The sequence below is a fragment of the Benincasa hispida genome, chromosome 5, assembly GCF_027475165.1.
Source record: "Benincasa hispida cultivar pf3 chromosome 5, pf3_genome.v1.1, whole genome shotgun sequence".
Classification (NCBI taxonomy): domain Eukaryota; kingdom Viridiplantae; phylum Streptophyta; class Magnoliopsida; order Cucurbitales; family Cucurbitaceae; genus Benincasa; species Benincasa hispida.
The window spans coordinates 38,805,608-38,825,312 of NC_143482.1; the positions used below are offsets into that span (position 1 = coordinate 38,805,608).

At 34.9% G+C, this 19,705-nt stretch overlaps 1 protein-coding gene across 2 annotated transcripts; it reads left to right on the forward strand.

Moving 5' to 3' along the window:
* Positions 1–2,098: 2,098 nt before the first annotated feature.
* Positions 2,099–19,273, forward strand: LOC120077949 (putative sphingolipid transporter spinster homolog 2). Of its 2 annotated transcripts, none has more exons than XM_039032083.2 (16): positions 2,099–2,572; positions 4,118–4,249; positions 4,826–4,927; positions 5,873–5,977; positions 6,110–6,185; positions 6,434–6,508; positions 6,685–6,787; positions 6,856–6,921; positions 7,796–7,865; positions 8,587–8,669; positions 8,801–8,877; positions 9,424–9,537; positions 10,150–10,269; positions 11,068–11,196; positions 18,147–18,225; positions 18,993–19,273. In XM_039032083.2, the coding sequence occupies exons 1-16, from the start codon at positions 2,457–2,459 to the stop codon at positions 19,118–19,120; spliced, it is 1,575 nt and encodes a 524-aa protein (XP_038888011.1). In that variant the 5' UTR covers positions 2,099–2,456; the 3' UTR covers positions 19,121–19,273. The 2 variants fall into 2 exon arrangements, with proteins under 2 accessions (XP_038888011.1, XP_038888012.1); XM_039032084.2 differs by having other exon boundaries at positions 2,229–2,572; positions 4,118–4,221.
* The last annotated feature ends 432 nt before the right edge of the window (positions 19,274–19,705 follow it).

The window sequence follows — 19,705 nt, forward strand, 5'->3', positions numbered from 1 at the left end:
ATTTAAATTTGAATATGTTTGAAGCTTTTATAATTATATACGAGCATGATTGTTATAATTATAGTCTAAAAATTTTGTTTGATGGTTATAGTTATTTAGTTCATGGAAATTTTAAAAATATATTAGATTTAAAAGTTAGATCAAATGTTAAGATCAAATCTTATTATTATTATTATTTTAACTATATCTTAATTAAGAGTGTTAAAAAAACTCGACAAACCAAGCAAATTTAGACTACCCAACTTAATCTAGATTGAGTTGGGTTAAACTTTCTATATTTTTGTTGGGTTGGATTAGGTCGGGTGGGGTGGGGTTGGGTCGGGTGGGTTAAACTTTCTCTATTTAATTATTATCTACTATTTTCATTAGTATACTATTATTATTTATTATTTCAAGTACAACAATGGAGGATCAAAATTCAATCCCAAGGGCAATGTTTGCCAATTATCACTAACTTTACAAAAGGATGGTTGTTATAAAAATAATAATCATAATGTGATTAATATTTAGTCATTTATTACCTCCTTATCCAAATTTATTATATTAAAATTATATATTTAAAATAAGAGAGGGAAAACAAAAGTATTTTGAAAGGTTAACATAATAAATATTTTTTAAGTTTTGAAATTCCAATAAATGGAGAATATATATTGTAAACCATATTCTAAGTTGACTTTGAGTATGATAATTGATATTTTATCCATGAGAAAAATCGAATTGTTAGAAAGTTATTCTCATATAAGATAATTGATTTGATGGATTTAGTATGAATATATTATTTTATTAGAAGATAAAGTTGAAAAGTAAAATGAGGTATTTGATCGTTTAAATTAAAAATATATTATATTTGGAAGATTTTTAAAAGTATAAAAATAAGGAGAACTATTTACGTAAAATAACAAAATTTAACCTTTTTTAATAGAGGTTTATAAAAGTTTATTAATGATAGAATCTATCTTTGATACTATGTGACATATAATAATAGAAGTCTATCAATATATATTTTTATTATTTTTATAAATAGTTTGATATTTCTTTTATCAGTTAAATTTTTCCTTGTATTTTATATGATGAAAAAAAATTATGGTATTTCTATTGAATGAAAAATACAAGGTAATGTATATGATGTTTTTTTAATTATTTTAAGATAAGATGAATGCCCATTGATAAAAATGAAAAAGTAAAAAAGAAGGGGAAAAATTAGATAAAAAATCTACATTAATTTCATTTTAAAAAAATATATAATTGAATTGTAACACATTTTATACTGCACACAATAATTCTATACATTTGATTTGATTTAGTTATAATTAAAAAAACTATCCAAATAAGATTTTTGACAATATTTCTAATAATTTTTAGGGTACATTGCAAAAACTTGCAGTCGATTATATAATTAAAACGGTAAAACTTGAGTCCTCAAACTTATAACTAAGAAATTGTAACAAATGTATAAATTTAAATGTTTAATTTGGATCTAATTTCTACTACTTATATGAATACATTTTTTAAATACATATTTATTTTTTTTTGGAAAAATTGCAAAAAACTGTCTTGAACTATAGGATTGGTTGCAATGAACTTTCAATTGGATCAATTATCCATTTTTAATGTTTCAATTACCCCTTATTATTAAACTAACTTTTATTTATATATATTTGTGGTTTTTATATTATTTTTCTTTTTTTGATAAAAATTATTAAAGATAAAGTTTGAGATTCTTTTCGAAGTTATTTGAGTAGTTATCAAACAATACGGTTATCTAAAATAACTTAATCTGTTTGAATTGATTTTCTTATCATTTAAATAAAAAATTTTAACTGAAAAGATTTATAAGTATTTATAAAATTAATATAGATGAATACTTATTTTCAAAATTAAATATTTGGAAAGATAAATACAATCTTAAAATTTTTGAATAAAAAAACAAAAATAGACCTTTAATTAATCCTATACATAAAAAAAACATACATTTATTATCTAAACAATTATTTTTCCGTAATCCGATAAATCAAAGATTTATTCTAAAGAATCTAAGAGACAAAATATTTGAAATAATAAAGCTAAATATATGAGTCAAAGTAATTTTGCTTTTTTTAGAGAGAAAAAAAGTAAGTAGGAATAACAGTTGAAATCAGAGAATCTCAACAGAAATAGTGAACACATAATTGATACAGATCATTTTTCAGCATTATCTTCTTAAATCCTAACTCAACTTTTCTAAATCTGAAATCCCCTATTCTTAGAATCGCTTTTTTCACTTCAATTTTTTTCTCCCATTTTCAAAATCTCCATTTCACTGCCAAACAGAAGCTTTTTCACCATCTTCTCGCTCTTCTCTGTTTTACCTTCCACTCTCATTCTCAATCCCCATGACTTTACCCACAAATTCACCTTCTTAAGATATCAAAGTTCTTTGCTTTTTCTCTTTTTGTTTCTGGGTTTCTCTCAACGCGATGGCTAAAAAGGACGAGCCAGTTGAACGTTTAGAGGAGCGTAATACCCCAGTTATGGCGGATATGGCGAGCTCTGTTAATGGAGCTTCTAACCCTTCTTGGTTTACGCCATTGAGGTACTTTTTTTTTTTTTAAAAAAAAAAAATTACTGCCAGTGATTTGGGTTTCTAAATGCATGCTTGTTTGGTTGGTTGGTTTTCTGGAAAATTTTGTTCTGTGAAGAGCTACTCTCAACTTTTTATGTTTTTCTGTTATAGATACAATTCTTTTAAGTTGTGTGGGTTTTTTTTGCTCTCTCAATGTTTTGTTTGGTGTAGGTGAGGGAACATATGTGTAATTTTGTTTTCTTAGTGATTATATGGTGGTTTGTAGCAATTGAAGGAAACCCTTTTGATTTATCATGTCAGCTTGCATTTTGAGTTTTCCCATGTGGTTTTGTTGTAGTGAGATTACTGTGCTGTATTTTACAAAGGAAATCGTTTGTGGATGAGTTTTGTTGTTGCTTTCCTTTTTGAAATTCTGGTTGGGAAGAAATAAGGGGTTACTGTTACTGAATACTTTTGAGCACATGCACAACCATTAAAGGAGCATTCATGGGGTTCGTGTTGGAGAGACAGGGTCGAGTTTGTGGAACTCGTGAGCCACACAAGCAGGTTAGATGCATGGGATAGAGGGCTTGTACTCGTAGTACCCCTTTTTTGATACAGCCTTTTCTTCGCTTCAGTGGTGAATCGCCTAATGAAAGAGGCAGGCCTGCACCCGCTATTTGAGACTACTGAGGCCGGATATTAAACTACTATGCAATGATAGACAACTTTATGAGTGTACTTATGCCTTATATGGTGGATAGGATTTGTCTTGGTCATATTTCTTGAATTTGGAACATGGAAGAATCTTATGAATTCTCTTCGTCTCTTTTGAATCATCTTACTGTAAGACATTCACTCCTCTCACGCCTCTTTTGCTCAGGACCATGGACTCCAACTCATCTAAGGTTGATCTTATCGATAATCTCGAGTTTTTTGCAACTCTCATATCACCAAAGACCCACACATTCTAATCTTTTTAGCTTGGGTAGACTTTAGTCTCTCTCTCTCTCTATAAATCTAAAGCCCTCTCACCTCCCACCCGTGTTGCCTCACTACTAAACAAACAAGGACTTAGAAGATGGAAACCGAACTTGAAACACCAAGGCTGTCTATTTTTCTTAAGATGCTATGACGAATTTGTTGGCATGGCAAGCGATATGTAACAATGTTGTTTTTTAGGGAGCATTTGGGGCAAGAAGGGAAATTGTTTGATCGTAGAACCCACATTGCGAGAAGTTAATAAGTCATGAATTGTTGTTCTTTAGTTGTGGTCGTGGGCCCACAAGGGGTTTAAGAACACCTTGGACTAGACAAGAAGTGAAGTAGCTACACTCTCCCAACTCCTACTCCTTGGGCCAAACATGCCCTTAGATATTTGACTTAAAGGAATAAGAGAGTTTTTCCAAGGAAAAAATAGGTCTTACTGAGAACCTTGTGATATTTTGGGGCTATGTATCTTGGGTCATATCTTCCTAGTGTCTTGAACAACTTCTCAGCTTCAATTGAAGTTTTCTTTGTATAAGTTTCTTTTTTGAAGTCAGGCGACTAATACATGTATGTTTGAATTTGCAGGCTGCTTATCATATTTTGTGTCATCCACCTGATAAATTATATGGATAGAGGGGCAATGGCAAGCAATGGTGTGAATGGGCACCGGACAACTTGCACAACTGATGGTACATGTACCTCTGGTTCCGGAATACAGTAAGATTTGTTTGAAGGACACCATGAGAAACTTTGTTGTCATTTGTTGCACCATATTGTTAGTTCATCTTTTTTTCTTTGTCATGCAAGTGGAGTGAGGGGTTGCTGGGGTCAAATATTTGTTGCTATTATTATTATTTGTTCTCCTTTTAGATAGAAGGATTGTTGGGATGGAGAAAAGCATCTTGCTTTGTCTCTTACATTGAGATGTCTGAATTTGTCAAAATTTTTTGGTAATTTTTCTTTGTTGTATGTATGCTCATTCTAGTTTTATGCTGATACACTACAGTCGTTTCTAATACTAAGTTATTAAATATTTTAATCTTTTGTTTACTGCTACATCTATCTTTCCATCAATGTCGTAGCTGATATAATGGTCCTTAGTTGTCCATTTTGATATTTCAAACACATCCAGTAGGTTACAATGTAAAAGGGAATCAACCATAGTTGGCTATGTAATCTTGCTTTCAATAGCCTCATTGGCTCGAATTGTAAATCACTTAACATGTGTTATTAACAACCTAATACTGTTTCATCTCGTCTTCTAAAGATGTGTTATTGGATTATTCTGCTTAGGGGCCAATTTAACTTGAGCAATTTTGAGGATGGAGTTCTATCCTCTGCTTTTATGGTTGGACTTCTTGTGGCTTGTCCAATATTTGCATCATTAGCAAAGAGGTAATCTAAATAATTCTTGAATGCCTTACCTAATGATGCAAGATATAACATGTTTGAATTTTTCAGGCTTCCAACATTACATGTTTGAATTTTTATGGCTTCCAACATTAATTGTATAATATGAACAATCATTTTATTAAATATTTAACATGTCTTTTTCTTGTTTATTATATTATTATAACTTTCTAGAGCTGCTTCTTTTTGTAAAATTTGTACGTCGAACCTTTTCATTTGATGTTGGACCCCTAACTGTGAAATGTGAATATGATGCATTCCATGGTAGCACTTGAAATGAAATCGAGTAATTGAAATATGCTGCAATTCTTTTTTAATATCTGCAAGAGTTCAAACAAGCTTATGACATCTCGACTAATTGCACGAGACAACTTTAGGCAAACTTAGTCAAGATGTGCAGAACCTTGCCTCAATTGTTGCTTATCAAATCAATAAAATGGAATGAAAATGTGTGGTCCACTTGAAAATTGAGGATCATCCCCCCAAAAATGGTGAAATCCCAATCTTTCATAAAACCTAGTTAATCCAATGCCCTTTTCCTATTCTTCTCTTCAGTGGTCAAAATGTTCAATGATCAAGTTGTTGCCCCTTTGACTATACTGTTTTTTGATTTTCTATTGGCAACATTCTAAAGTTGATTTTGAATAAACTTTTCATATGAAGCAAGAAATTGTTAAAGATAAATGTATAGAAAAAATAGCACGAGAAGTGCCATCAGGTAGAACCTAAAATTATAAGGTACAATCAGACATCTCGTGATGGTTTGACCCAAAAATGGTCAATCAGTTATACCATAAAGAATCAGCCGGAGAACAATTGCACATAGAGAATTTACTAGCATCATAACCACAGAAAGAACACATCTACAAGAACAAGCAGTAATTTCTTCAAATTTATTTGTTATGAAGCTATATCTTTTAATTTTTGCAGGGCAAATCCGTTTAGGCTTATTGGTGTTGGATTATCTGTTTGGACTTTGGCAGTAGTTGGCTGTGGTTTTTCATTTAATTTCTGGTCTATTGCTGTATGTCGCATGTAAGCAAATATCTCATCTTTTTCCTCCATTTCTCTGTTATTTTCTATCCTTCTCTTTTTCTACTTTCTGTTTTAATTATATGGGGATTATTCTCATCTTCATGAATGTAATGCTTTTTCTCTGATCTGTAGGATTGTTGGTGTTGGTGAGGCTTCATTTATAAGTCTTGCTGCACCATTCATTGATGACAATGCACCAGTTGAGAAGGTTCATTTATTTCCTTCTAGAATTTGCTTGAAATTTTATCACAATAATATATCTACCTGTGTGTTCCTTAAAAAAATTTTTTAAGTGTGATATTTCCATCGTAAACAACAGCCTAATTTAGATAATTATAAACTTGAAGTTGCTAATGGTAGATTTTTCATTCGCCATTGTCACCTCAAAATTTTACAATCAAGCATTTTTTTAGTATATTGTCCATCTAATTGGAAACATTTTCTCATTTGTCACAGAAAACAGGTTGGCTTGGAATATTCTACATGTGTATACCAACTGGCTATGCAATTGGTTATCTTTACGGTGGATTTGTAAGTTGTTATTGGATGCATCAGTGTAGTCTCCTATACTACAAACAAAGAATAATTCATAATCTAAAATTTGAACAAATTTTCTCCCATGTTATGATTGCTTTTCTTTCTGCTTTTTTCTCATTATCCTGTCTTGGTATTTGTGTAGTTGAATAACTTTAATTTTTAATTCATAGGTTGGTCAACATTTAGGCTGGCGCTATGCATTTTGGGGGGAGGCAATATTGATGGTTTCATTTGCAGTTCTTGGTTTTGTTATAAAACCCTTGCAATTGAAGGGTAAGGATCAAGTTTAGATCATACAAGCAGTTTTTGTTGTGCTCTAACTACACAATGCGTGGATGCAGGTTTTGCTCCTCAAGAGACAACTAATGCACCAATACCTGTAGATACGACTGCCTCATCAGTTAAAGGTACTTGGTATAATTAATTTAAGACTTTAAATCTTTGTTCATATAGTTGGTGGTGTTGCCATCTGCAATCCATCTTTCTTCTTTAGATGGGATTGCATATAAAAATCATAGGAAATTCAATAGAGGCCCATAGGCATGCAAAGTTCAGCTATAATTCTGCTAATTTTCTCGTATCTCAGTTAAATTAATATTTTTCAGAGCTGCATTGAGTTGGTTTTGTTATTTCTAAAGAAAAGTTTTAAGTAGGTTCAGTTAATTAATGCTTTATGAAGATATATCTGATTGTTATATGAATCATGTAAGGCTCCAAGTTAGGATTATGTGAGGATAATTAGTATGATTAATAGGAAGGGCATTCTAGTAAATAAACATTAAGTTTGTTAGTTTTTTTGGTTATAAATAGTATGGGAGAGGATGGCTAGATGTGTGAAGAAATTTGTGATGATTTCCTAATTGGAAATTTAGGAGAGGATTCTCAGCCCTCTAGAATGTGTTGAGATATATTATAGTTTCGTTATCGATATTACAATATGTATTTCTATCTTTTAGTGTTCTTGTTAGGAGGTATCCTAACAAATCACCACAGCCCTCCTGTGACCTGGTTAGACTGATGCCTTGCCCTTCCTACTACATTCATCCATGCTTTGATTTAATCTTTTCTTGTATATCTGTATTTCAATTTACTACTAGCCCATTTCCTATCCAAGAAGTATATAGTGAAAATTGTATTCCAGTAATATTGATTTTTCCTGTGTCATTTGCATCACATTTGGGTACATTACTTGCCATCTGCCCCATTCTCTCTGTTTTTCTTGTGCATGTTTGCCATGTTTATGAGCCATAACTTTTCTTTTTGGTGTGTCTATGGTATTAGATGACTTGAAAACTAAAGTTGGAGTATCTCCCAAGGATTTCCAAGAGAAGAGTGCAGAAAATTCTTCCATGTAAGCGAATCATTGTTAAGCTTGAATCTAGCACAACTTTTTAGTGGGTATGGTAGTTCAATTGTTAAATCCATTTATACCAACATTGATAGCAAAATGAACAATGCATAACATTGACTATATCATCAGTGACAGGAGAATGAACAGTTGAACTCATAAATGTATGTGCAATTGGCACAAAACCTGCTAAAATCCTCGTCTTCCTTGGAAACATTTCTGGCACTATGGGAGTACATAATCCCTTTATTCACGCTGTGTTTTTCCTTTTATTAATATTTGTTAATGATCGTGGACCCTACATCAATTTTAAAAAGGATGCTGACATGGTAGGCAATAAATGGAAGGAGTATCCAGATTCCTGCCATACCTTAAAATTTTCCGTCTTTCTTTAGCTGGTCTAATATAACCATAGGTTGTTCATTTTCCGGCTTGCTTCGAGAGGTAGCAAGGGTTTTAAAGTCTTAAGTTCCAATTTAAAAGCTTGAACTTAGAACTTAAGAGGGTATCTTTAAACATCCTAGCCCCCATGGGCACTCCTAGGCATGGCACATATGCTGCATTGTACAGACGAACTTCATGTAGAGGAGTTTTAGTCTAAATAAAACTAATAGAAGTCATATTCTCTTCATTCATTGTAGTTATAATGTGTAAGAGAGATCTAGCAATAGACATTGAATGCTAATATGCCATCTGATCCTGTTCTGTCCTTAACTTATGGCAGTTCTGTCCTTAGCGAAGTATTGCGATTTGTGAAAGATATGAAAGCGCTTTTGGTCAATAAGGTTTTTGTCGTCAATGTTTTAGGTATTTCCTTCACTTAATTTATCCTAGCTTTTTTTCGCTTATTGATCATAATAATGTTGAGATTTTGGATACAAGTACTTTCAATTATCACACTCTATGAATTTACTTTAAACTCTGAAATTTGTTTTTAGGTTATGTGGCATATAACTTTGTCATAGGAGCATACTCATATTGGGGGCCCAAAGCTGGTTACAGTATTTATCAAATGGTGAAAGCACTTTATCTTATGACTATAATCTTGGATATCGAACCATTTACTCTCTCTCCCACTTCTTTCTGTTAGGGCGAGTTTTAAATGACTAATAAAATAATGAACTTTTTTTAGTTAATTAAAGAAAAAAAAGATTGAAAACTTTATTGTGTCTAATTACATAATCAAAAGTCATTTTGAAAATTCTAAAAGCACGCAGTTAATTAATGATTCTTCCAAAAGTGCTTATAGAAGTGTTTTACTAGAAGAAAAAAAAACTTTGTCAAAAGACTTCCGGAACTCGTTATTAATCATTATCTTTTACAAGAAACAGAACTTTATTGAATAATGAAAAGAAACAAAAACAATGTAACAAAACTTTATTGAATTAACGAAAAGAAACAAATGTTCCTGATATATAACTTCTGAACTCCTAAAGAGAGTGAGAAAAATAAAACGAGAAACTAAGTTGATCATTTAATCAATGTTAATTGGTTGGATGAATGTGTTGACTTAAAGTTGGAGATATTGTTGGATTTTTGACATTTTGAAATATTTTGACAGAAAAATGCAGATATGATATTTGGAGGGGTTACAGTTGTATCTGGAATCTTTGGAACACTAGCAGGAGGTTATATTTTGGATCGCATGAGCAACACTATCTCCAATGCTTTTAAGGTAGTCCCTGGTAGTCCCTGTACTTAAAAGGGATTTATTTCTTGGATTGACATTAAATGATAAAATTGAAATATTTAGAGCATTAGACAATTTGAAAATTTGCACAAACAGTAGAGGATAAATTATGGTTTTAGCACATAAAAAAATCAAAATAGTTTTCATTTATTTATTTATATTTTTTTTAACAATACTTAGATGCACTCATCTTTGTACATCTCACTCTAATCTCTCTCTTTCATACACACACGTCCATGCACACATGCGCCTGCACATGCACACATAAATAAAAAATAAAAAATAAATTTTTTTTAATTATGTAGTAGGAAGAGTTTTCCACCTGGTTAACTGTGATTGGAGTTAAACTATGGTTGGACAATTGGGTGAGATGGATAAAGATGGGTTTAGCCTAGAATACGCTTGAGTAATTTTCTTTTCTTTTTTTTTTTTTTTTTTTTTTTTTTTTTTTCCCATTTATCTTTGTCATCTTATACGTAACGTTTGTGTCTGGGATCACGAACTCTATAATATAACTTGCAGAAACTTTATGAATAAAAGTCTTTTTATGTATTATATGTCTGATGATGCATATTATTACTTACATTTCAAATGTAGCTTCTGTCTGCGGCAGTATTTCTTGGAGCAGCATTTTGCTTTGGTTCCTTTTGCTTCAAAAGCATGTATGGCTTCCTGGTTCTTTTCTCAATTGGTGAACTACTAGTATTTGCCATACAGGTATATTCTTCTTTTCCATTAGATTTTTCCACGAAGTTTATAACCTTCTCTTATTGATTATTACATAACCTAAATATGACTGCCAATTCTTTAGTTCCAATACCTAAAGACAACAGTCCTTTCATAATAGTGGCTGAAGGCCCAATGAAAGAGTCAGACTTGTAGAATTGTAAATGTGTGTACACGCAATGGTAAAAAGGAGAATATCATCTCTAAAAGGTGGTAAGGACAGGGCTGAACTTGCCTGAACAGTATTTGTTCTATAGTTTATACAATTGTGTACTTATATTCCAAGAAAATGTAACAAGGATGGGGAAGGGGGACATAGCATACCTTTTTAAGGAATAGGTTTGCTTTGTCGATAGATGGGAATGACGACAATGTTAACCAAGAAAGCATGTTTTGCTCATTGGTGACTTCTAATCATCCTTCATGATCTATCACTAAAGATAATCATATTCAAACGTCTTTTCTTTCTAATACAATTGATAGAAAAGGTAACCATATGCATAATAAAGGAATAGCATAGTTTGGCTAGATCTCTCAATTAATCCTTAAACCTCGTTTAAAATTTTTTGCTAAGCTCCAACTCTAATATAATCTAAAGTTTATACTAAATTTTAAGTCAGTAGGCTAAGGTATACTCCCCACTAAACTCAAAAACCTATGCAAAAACATGTTAGTCTACAATTAATATATTTTATATATTCTTTAACTGGTTACTCTTTTTATATTAAAAAGGAAGCAGTTAAGTGAGTTTAGTGTTTATTGTTCATATAACTGTTTTTTTCATTGCAGGGTCCGGTAAATTTCGTATGCCTACATTGTGTGACGCCTAGTCTAAGGCCGCTTTCTATGGCTATTTCCACAGTTTCAATCCACATTTTTGGAGATGTACCATCCTCACCTCTTGTTGGAATTCTCCAGGTTTGTGCTCTGTTATACTCTCTATATATGGGCACTTAAGTTTGGTGTAAATGGGTATCTTAATTCTTCCTCTTTATTTTATATCTTTCTTATGAATATACACATATATATTTGATAGAAACAATAACTTTCATTGAAAAAAAATGAAAGAATATAGGCATACAAAAAACCAAGTTCACAAAAGCCTCTCTGGGGACCAAGAAAGTAAAATGTTACCTAAAGAGTAATTACAAAAAGCCTTCGAAATCGAAGCCCAAAAGGAAACTTGAAACTTCACCAAGGCCCAAACATCAAAAGGATCCCTTTCGATCCCTCTGAATGCTGTGTTATTTCTCTTACCCCACAAAACCCATAACAAAGCAAACACTCCTACTAACCACAAGAACTAACCCTTCTTCTGAAAAGTGGATGAAGAAGGAACTCCCCAATCGAACTACCAATGTCCCTCTGACGAGCCAACATAGAATTAAACTTCTGGAAGAAGCGGTCCCGCACTGACCTTACAAACTCACACATCCAAAGCAAGTGATCCAAATCTTCTTCTACCTTCCGGCAAAAGATACAACAAAAGGGCCAACTAACGAAGGCAATTTTCTTGAAATCCGATCCAAAGTATTCACTTGACTGAGTAAAACTTACCAAGAAAAGAACTTAACTTTCTTTGGAATCTTAATCCTCTACAAAGCATCAAAGGCCAACTCTCTAGTTGGAAAGGGATCCAAAACAAATTTGTGGCTCGTTTCTTAACTTCATGTTTGTTATCCTTGTTTGTTTCCTATAAAAAAAATGTTTATCCTTGGAAGCCATATATCTTGTTGAAAGCTAGGAAATGACTATTTAGTTGATGGTGGTAATGCCTAGAATTACAATTCGAAATCTAGGGATATACATACATCAAAGTTTATGAATGGTAATGATCAGAAACACCATCCTTTATGATAATATATGGAAGGGCCCTATACCCAAGAAGATTCGTTTTTTTCTATGGGAGGTTATCCATAGCAGTATCAACACAGCCGATACTCTCATAAAAAAAAAGGCTTCTTGGATAGTGTCCGTGTTAGACCTCCAATTATTCACACATATAAGAAAGGGGTAAAAAAGAGAAATGCATTGAAAATCACTACTAAGGAGGAAGAATATTCAAGGAGTGGGAATTAATGGAAATGTGGAAGGACCACCGGGTGGTTATAAAACAGACTAGAGGAGAAAGGAGGGGGGGTGTGGAATATTTGGCTGGAGCTGAAGTAGCTGAGAGGAGAGAAAATCCAGCCCGCTGGGAGTTTTGGCAACAATCCTTCCCTACAAAGTTCATAAATAATATTATCATAGAGTATACTCTGTTTTGGGAAAGTTCTTTGTTGGGTTATTCTAGTTTGCAGGGTGGGAACCTAACAAATTGGTATCAGAGCCACAACAATCTTGGGGTGAACAAGGCAGATGGCGCAGAAACAGGTCGAGGAACGGTTGGAAGCTAGTGAGAGGGAGATTCAGGAAATGAAGAGTATGATTGTCGGCCTTTGCAAAAGTATGGAAAAGTTGTCTGAAGACGTTTGTGAAAATAGTTCGGTGAGGAAGAATGAGGAAGCGGGAATGAGCGAAGGATCAAGGCTCAAGATGAAGGGCAATCTGGATGAGGTTGATTCAACGACGAACGTGAACTCTGGAGGGACAGATAAAAGTAAATATAAAAGACTGGAAATGCCAATCTTCAACGAAGAAAATCCAGAGTCTTGTGTCTACAGGGTAGAGCACTACTTCGAGATTCATGAGCTCAGTGATGCGGAGAAGGTGAAGGTGGCTGTTGTGAGCTTCGCACCGGACGAAGTTGACTGGTTCAGATGGAGTCATAATCGAAAGTCGATTGGAATGTGGGACGAGCTAAAGAAGAGGCTGTTCGAACGCTATCGACCCACCAACGAAGGAAGCCTCGGAGCAAGGTTATTACGGATCAAGCAAGAGGGAAGTTTCGAGAATAATGTGAAGAAATTTGTTAACTACTCGGCGCCGTTACCAAAAATCACTGAAAGCGTTCTCATCGATGCATTTTTGAACGGATTGGAGCTGGCAGTACTGGTGGAGGTCATCAGTAGACATCTGGTGGGTCGGGAGGAAAGTATGAGAGAGGCCCAATTTGCGAACGATCGCAACTTGGCCCTTAGATTGACCCTTAACGAACTTGGCCTTATTGGGCCCAAAGAAGGGGAAGCCCAAGCGGGAAGCAAAACTAACAGCGCTTTAGTAAAGACAAACCCTAAGGGAATGGAGGGGGGCACGACTCGGCAGATCATGATTCCAATTAGAGGGAGTCCGATGAAGAAAGAACCTCTAGTCAAACGACTCTCCGACAACGAGTACAGGGAACGATTGGAGAAGGGGCTTTGTTTTCGCTGCAATGATAAATACTCGCAAGGACATCACGGTAAGGTAAGAGAAAATTGTGAATTATTTTTATTCATATCCACTGATGAAACAGAGGAAGAGATAATGAAAGGAGAAGAGGCTGAGGAAATCACTGAGATAAACTCATCGGAAGTAATTGAAGAAGTAGAAATCTCTTTACGTTCGATGATGGGATTTTCGAGACGCGGTACAATGAAACTGAAGGTAGTCATTCGTGGTGAGGAGGTTGTCGTGCTAATAGATTGTGGAGCAACACACAACTTTATACACCAGCGTCTGATCGAAAGGCTGAACCTACCAGTGGCCAAAACAATGAAGTATGGGGTGGTGATAGGTATGGAGAAGCCATAAAGGGTAACGGAGTCTGCAAATCATTGTTAGCAAAGCTACAAGACTTAGAAGTCAGCGTGGATTTCCTTCCAATGGATTTGGGAAAGATGGATGTAATTCTGGGAATCTAGTGGTTATTCACGACTGGATTCATGGAGTCCATTGGCCTTCTTTGACCATGTGTTTCACAGACAAGGACCATTCATTAACCCGGACAGAGATATCGTTGAAGGCTTTAACTAAGGTATGGGAGGATGAAGACCAAGGTTTCCTGATTGAGTTCCAGAACCTGGAAATCACAGACAATCGTGACATCATTGCAGAGGAGGCAACCCAAGATGAAGTACTTCCAGTGATGATCCAAGCCTTACTCAGTGAAAGTGAAGATGTTTTCAGTACTCCAATCGATTACCTCCCAAAAGAGAGGTCGACCACCAGACCCTCACTCGAAAAGGGGAACCGTCAGTTAATGTGAGGCAGTATAAGTATGGGCATCATCAAAAAGAGGAGATTGAGAAGCTTGTGGGAGAGATGTTATTGGCAGGCATTATCAGACCTAGTAGATGCCCTTATTCAAGTTCAGTTCTTCTGGTTAAAAAGAAAGATGGGGGCTGGAGATTTTGTGTAGACTATAAGAGGCTGAACCAGATAACAGTGGCAGATGAATTTCCCATACCTGTTATAGAAGAGTTGTTGTATGAACTTCATGGTTCGACAGTTTTTCCCAAATTAGATCTACGAATCAGGCTACCACCAGATACTTATGAAAGAAGAAGACATAGCGAAGACTGCCTTTAGGATGCACGAAGGGCATTATGAATTTTTGGTGATGCCTTTTGGGTTGACCAATGCACCAGCCACATTTCAGTCATTGATGAACCAAATATTCAAGCCATTCTTGAGAAGATTCATACTAGTATTCTTCGACGACATCCTGGTCTACAGCCTGAACATATCCACTCATGAAACACACCTGGCAGTAGTGTTCAATATCTTAAGGGATCACATATTATTTGCTAACAAGAAAAAATGCTCATTTTGTCAACCCAGAATCCAGTATTTGGGGCATTGGGTATCTCAAGATGGTGTAGAAGCTGACGGAGAGAAGATCAAGGCAATGGTAAACTGGCCACCCCCTAAAAACGTTTCAGAACTTAGGGGATTTTTGGGTCTCATGGGCTATCATAGGAGGTTTGTGAAGAGGTATCGGCGGATTACAGCCCTACTCACCCAACTTCTACAAGAACGCGTTTGGCTGTAACTAACAAGCTCAAAGGGCGTTTGAGGATTTGAAGCAGGCTATGGTTACTGTCCCGGTTCTTGCACTTCCAGATTTCTCATTGCCATTAGTAATTGAGACGGAAGCATCTGGGTTTGGGCTAGGAGCAGTGCTCATGCAGAATTTGAAGCCAATAGCATATTTCAGTCAAAAATTGTCCCCTCGAGCCCAGGAGAAATCAATATACAAAAGAGAATTGATGGTTGTGGTGTTAGCAGTCCAAAAGTGGCACCATTACCTATTGGGGGCAATGTTCACAGTCATTTCCGATCAAAAGACCCTCAGATTTCTGATTGAACAAATAGAAGTACAACCTCAATTTCAGAAATGGCTGACCAAACTCATGGGTACAATTTTGAGATTCAAAACCAACTTGGCCTTCAAAATAAGGCAGCTGATCTTCTGTCAAGATTGCCTCCCACGACTGAATTATTTATGTTAACAACACCTTCTATATTAGATGTGGAGTTGGTACCTAAAGAAGTCAACAAGGATGAGGAGCTACAGAAAATAATATCGATTATAAAGAAAACCCAGAAGGGAAGCCAAAGTACCAATGGGAGCGAGGATAGTTCCTGTACAAAGGGAGGTTAGTGATTCCGAAGACTTCAACTTTAATTCCGGTTTTACTCCATACGTTTCACAATTCAATTTTGGGGGGTCATTCAGGGTTCCTAAGGACCTATAAAAGAATGTCGAGAGAAATATTTTGGCAAGGAATGAAGGCTGATGTGAAGGGATATGTAGAGCAGTGTGAGGTTTGTAAGTGCAACAAAACAAAGTCTAAAGCCACCGGGCTGCTCGAACCTCTTCCTATTCCAGAACAAATTTGGGATGACCTGTCGATGGACTTTGTTGAAGGACTTCCAAAATCAGAGGGATTCGACTCTATAATGGTTGTCGTGGACAGACTAAGTAAATATGCTCACTTTGTCAAGCTATGCCACCCGTTTTCTGCAAAGCAAGTCGCAGAACTTTTTATTCAAGAAGTGATCAGACATCATGGAGTCTCAAAGTCAATTGTGACAGATAGAGATAAGATCTTCTTGAGTCATTTCTAAAAGGAGCTATTTTCTATGATGGGAACGGTGCTGAAAAGGAGTATTCCTTTCCACCCACAAACGGACGGACAAACAAAGAGGGTCAATAGGTGTTTGGAGACCTACCTGAGATGTTTTTGTAACGAGCAGGCTAACAAATGGAGTAAATGGATCCCGTGGGCGGAAATTTGGTACAACACCACCTTTCATACGTCCATTAAAACTACCCCATTTCAAGCCGTGTTTGGGAGGAAACCACCAGCACTGATTTCATATGGAGAGAAGAAAACTACTAATGACCTAGTAGAGCAACAGCTGATGGCAAGGGATGCGGCATTGAATGCATTAATGGAACATTTAGTGGTAGCTTAGAACCGGATGAAGAAACAGGCTGACCAACAAAGAAGGGAATTGAATTTCGGAGTGGGCGATGGAGTCTACCTCAAACTCCGACCTTATAGACAGAGGTCCTTGGCACGCAAAAGATGTGAGAAACTGGCACCTAAATATTACGGCCCCTACAGAATCAAAGAGAGGATTGGAGAGGTAGCCTACAAGTTGGAACTTCCACCAGGGGCAAACATCCACAATATATTTCATATTTCACAGTTAAAGAAGAAATTGGGTCAAGCAGCTCAGATTCAGCAACATCCACCAGTGTTGACAGAAGAATTTGAACTTCAAATGGTACCAGACAGCATCCTAGGAATACAGTGGAACAGGGAGTTAGCGTCCAACGAGTGGCTAGTGAAATGGAAGGGGCTACCAGACAGTGAGGCAACATGGGAGCTAGTTTACTTGATGAATGAGCAATTCCCTCATTTCCACCTTGAGGACAAGGTGAATTTTGGGGCGAGCGGTATTGTTAGACCTCCAATTATTCACACATTTAAGAGAAGGGGTAAAAAGGGAAATGCATTGAAAATCACTAATGAGGAGGGAGAATATTCAAGGAGTGGGAATTAATGGAAAGGGGGAGGGACCACCAGACGGTTATAAAACAGACTAGAGGAGGAAGAAGAGGGTTGTGGAATATTTGGCTGGAGCTGAAGTAGCTGAGAGGAGAGAAATCCAGCCCTCTTGAATAGGCTGGGAGTTTTGGCAACAATCCTTGTTTGTTTTCTTTCACCACTTTATTATTCTCGAGTGTTTTAGTTGTTCACAGTATTCTTCCCTACAAAGTTAGTTTTGGAAAAGTTCTTTGTTGTTGGGTTATTCTAGTTTGCAGGGTGGGAACCTAACAGTCTGCTCCAAGTTGGTGCGTCCTTTGCCGTGCTAATGCTGAAACAATTATGCACATTCTAGTTTCTTGTGAATATGCTCAATCGTTTTGGAGGTGGTTGTTAATGTCCTTCAACTACCATGTGGTTTTCCCTAATGACCCTCTAACTTTGCTAAATATTACTTATTATTGGTCATCGCTTCATGAAAGAGAAGGCAATCTTATGGAAATGCATCATCAAAGACTTCTTATGGCTTATATGGATTGAATGGAATCACCGTATTTTTGAACACAGGGAAACTGAATTTACACTATTCTTTGATCATCTATTGTACACTTCTCTGTCTTGGTGTAAATTTACCCAGTTTTTTGTGATTACAGTCTCACTTCTCTTATAGGAAAAATGAATAGCATCATGTAATTTCATTGGCATATTTTCCCTTTTGTAATATCACAATATCAATGAAATTATGATGGAATGATTCTCATTGAAAAAAGAAATCGAAGTTTATGCATTAAATTTGTAACTTAGCCTTGAAGTTCCGACTGTTGCCATGTTTTTTTGTTAGTTATATATTTATATTTCTCACAGTATCAAAAAGTTCTAATATTTTTTGCTCAAGTGTTAACAATATTACTGGTTCAGTGGCACTAAATGATATCAATGATTGTGTAGGACCATATTAACGACTGGAGGAAGACTTCTCTCATTCTTACAGCATTTCTCTTCCCAGCTGCTATTATATGGTTCATAGGTAAATTACCAAATTTTCTTTCTGTTGATTGCATTAAATTGGAAACATAGATATTTGCGTATTGATTACGTTTGTGCTGCCCCTTAGAATTTAATAATCAACATTGGTTACACTCTTTTGCACCTGAATTATATGAGAAACATGGACATGTGACACGGATATGACAAACATCACAACACATGCTTTCCTAGGAAAGCAGGACACAAATGCGTATATTTTATTTTATTTCTTTTTTTTTAAAATACGAGTGTATATTTTGAAATATTTTAGATATTTAATACCGTAAAAATAGATTTAGTATCTAAATTTAAACATTGGAAAAGAATACCCTTCATTGAGGAGGAAAATGTGACAGGCAGCCAATTATATGGTTTCATCATTCAATAAGATTTACTAAACAAACTAGACAGTACAATAAAAAGAAAGTATCATTCCTCTTTTCTTTTTGATATAGTTTGATTAGGTGAGTTCAAACATATATATGGGATGGGGAATTCAAACCTTTGATCTCCTAGTTGAAGATATGTGTTTTAACTAATTATGCTCCGATTGATATTACCTTCATCTTTTAGTGAAACGTGAAGAGTTTTCTTTTTGCTTTTCAAAAAACATGCCATGAGTAGGTCCGTAATGTGTTAAAAAATTTAAAATCAATTAAATAATCCAATGCTCATTTTTATGCATCAAACACATATCAAGTGCATGTTCGAGCTAATAAGAAAGAAAGACCGATTATTATATCGACACATATTTCTCTTGAATGCCAGGAATATTTCTTCACAGTGTAGATAGATTTGATGAAGATAATGAGCAGCAAGTCACGCCGAATAGATCGAGTGCAGAACCTTCACTCGAAGCGGAGAAAGTACAACAAACAAACAAAGCTTCTGCTTAAGCTTAAGGTTCCATATTCCCAAATCACCTTTTCTAGTATGATTTTAGTGCTTCTTTTTTGTAAATAGACTATTTTAGATGATCCATATTTTTTGAATGTTTCTACACAATTCTTTCAGCTAATAAAAGGTGGAAGAGCCTTGCATTTAGAATATCCTAACATTCCATTTGTTCATGATGAAATTTTGGGTTGAAAGTAAATATATGATGGATAAAATGGGATACTCTTATCATGAATGTATATGAAGAAAGTTCCTTTTCTTTTTACAAAAATAATGAATTAGATAGTTGAATAAACATATTAACAAAAATATAAAAGAACTCATATATTCAAGGGTCTTTCATTCATGTGAAAATAATTAAATCAAATTGGAGTTAGAAGGTGATGTTATGATCCCCACCCCACATATTTTTTCTCTTCTTTTTGTGATTGGCTGAACTTTGAAGTGTGTTCCTACTAATCTTAACTATTAATGTCTTTAATTATATGTATAATTTAACCAATACTTTTGTGATCTTACATGGAATTCATTAAAAGGATCAATCATATGATTAACTATTTAAATGATAAAATTACATTTTGAAG

Coding starts and splice junctions, on each gene's coding strand:
- LOC120077949 (XM_039032083.2), top strand. CDS start 2,457: ATGGCTAAAAAGGACGAGCCAGTTGAACGTTTAGAGGAGCGTAATACC. Junction 6,186..6,433: donor ACAATGCACCAGTTGAGAAG/GTTCATTTATTT, acceptor CATTTGTCACAG/AAAACAGGTTGGCTTGGAAT. Junction 6,922..7,795: donor GACTGCCTCATCAGTTAAAG/GTACTTGGTATA, acceptor CTATGGTATTAG/ATGACTTGAAAACTAAAGTT.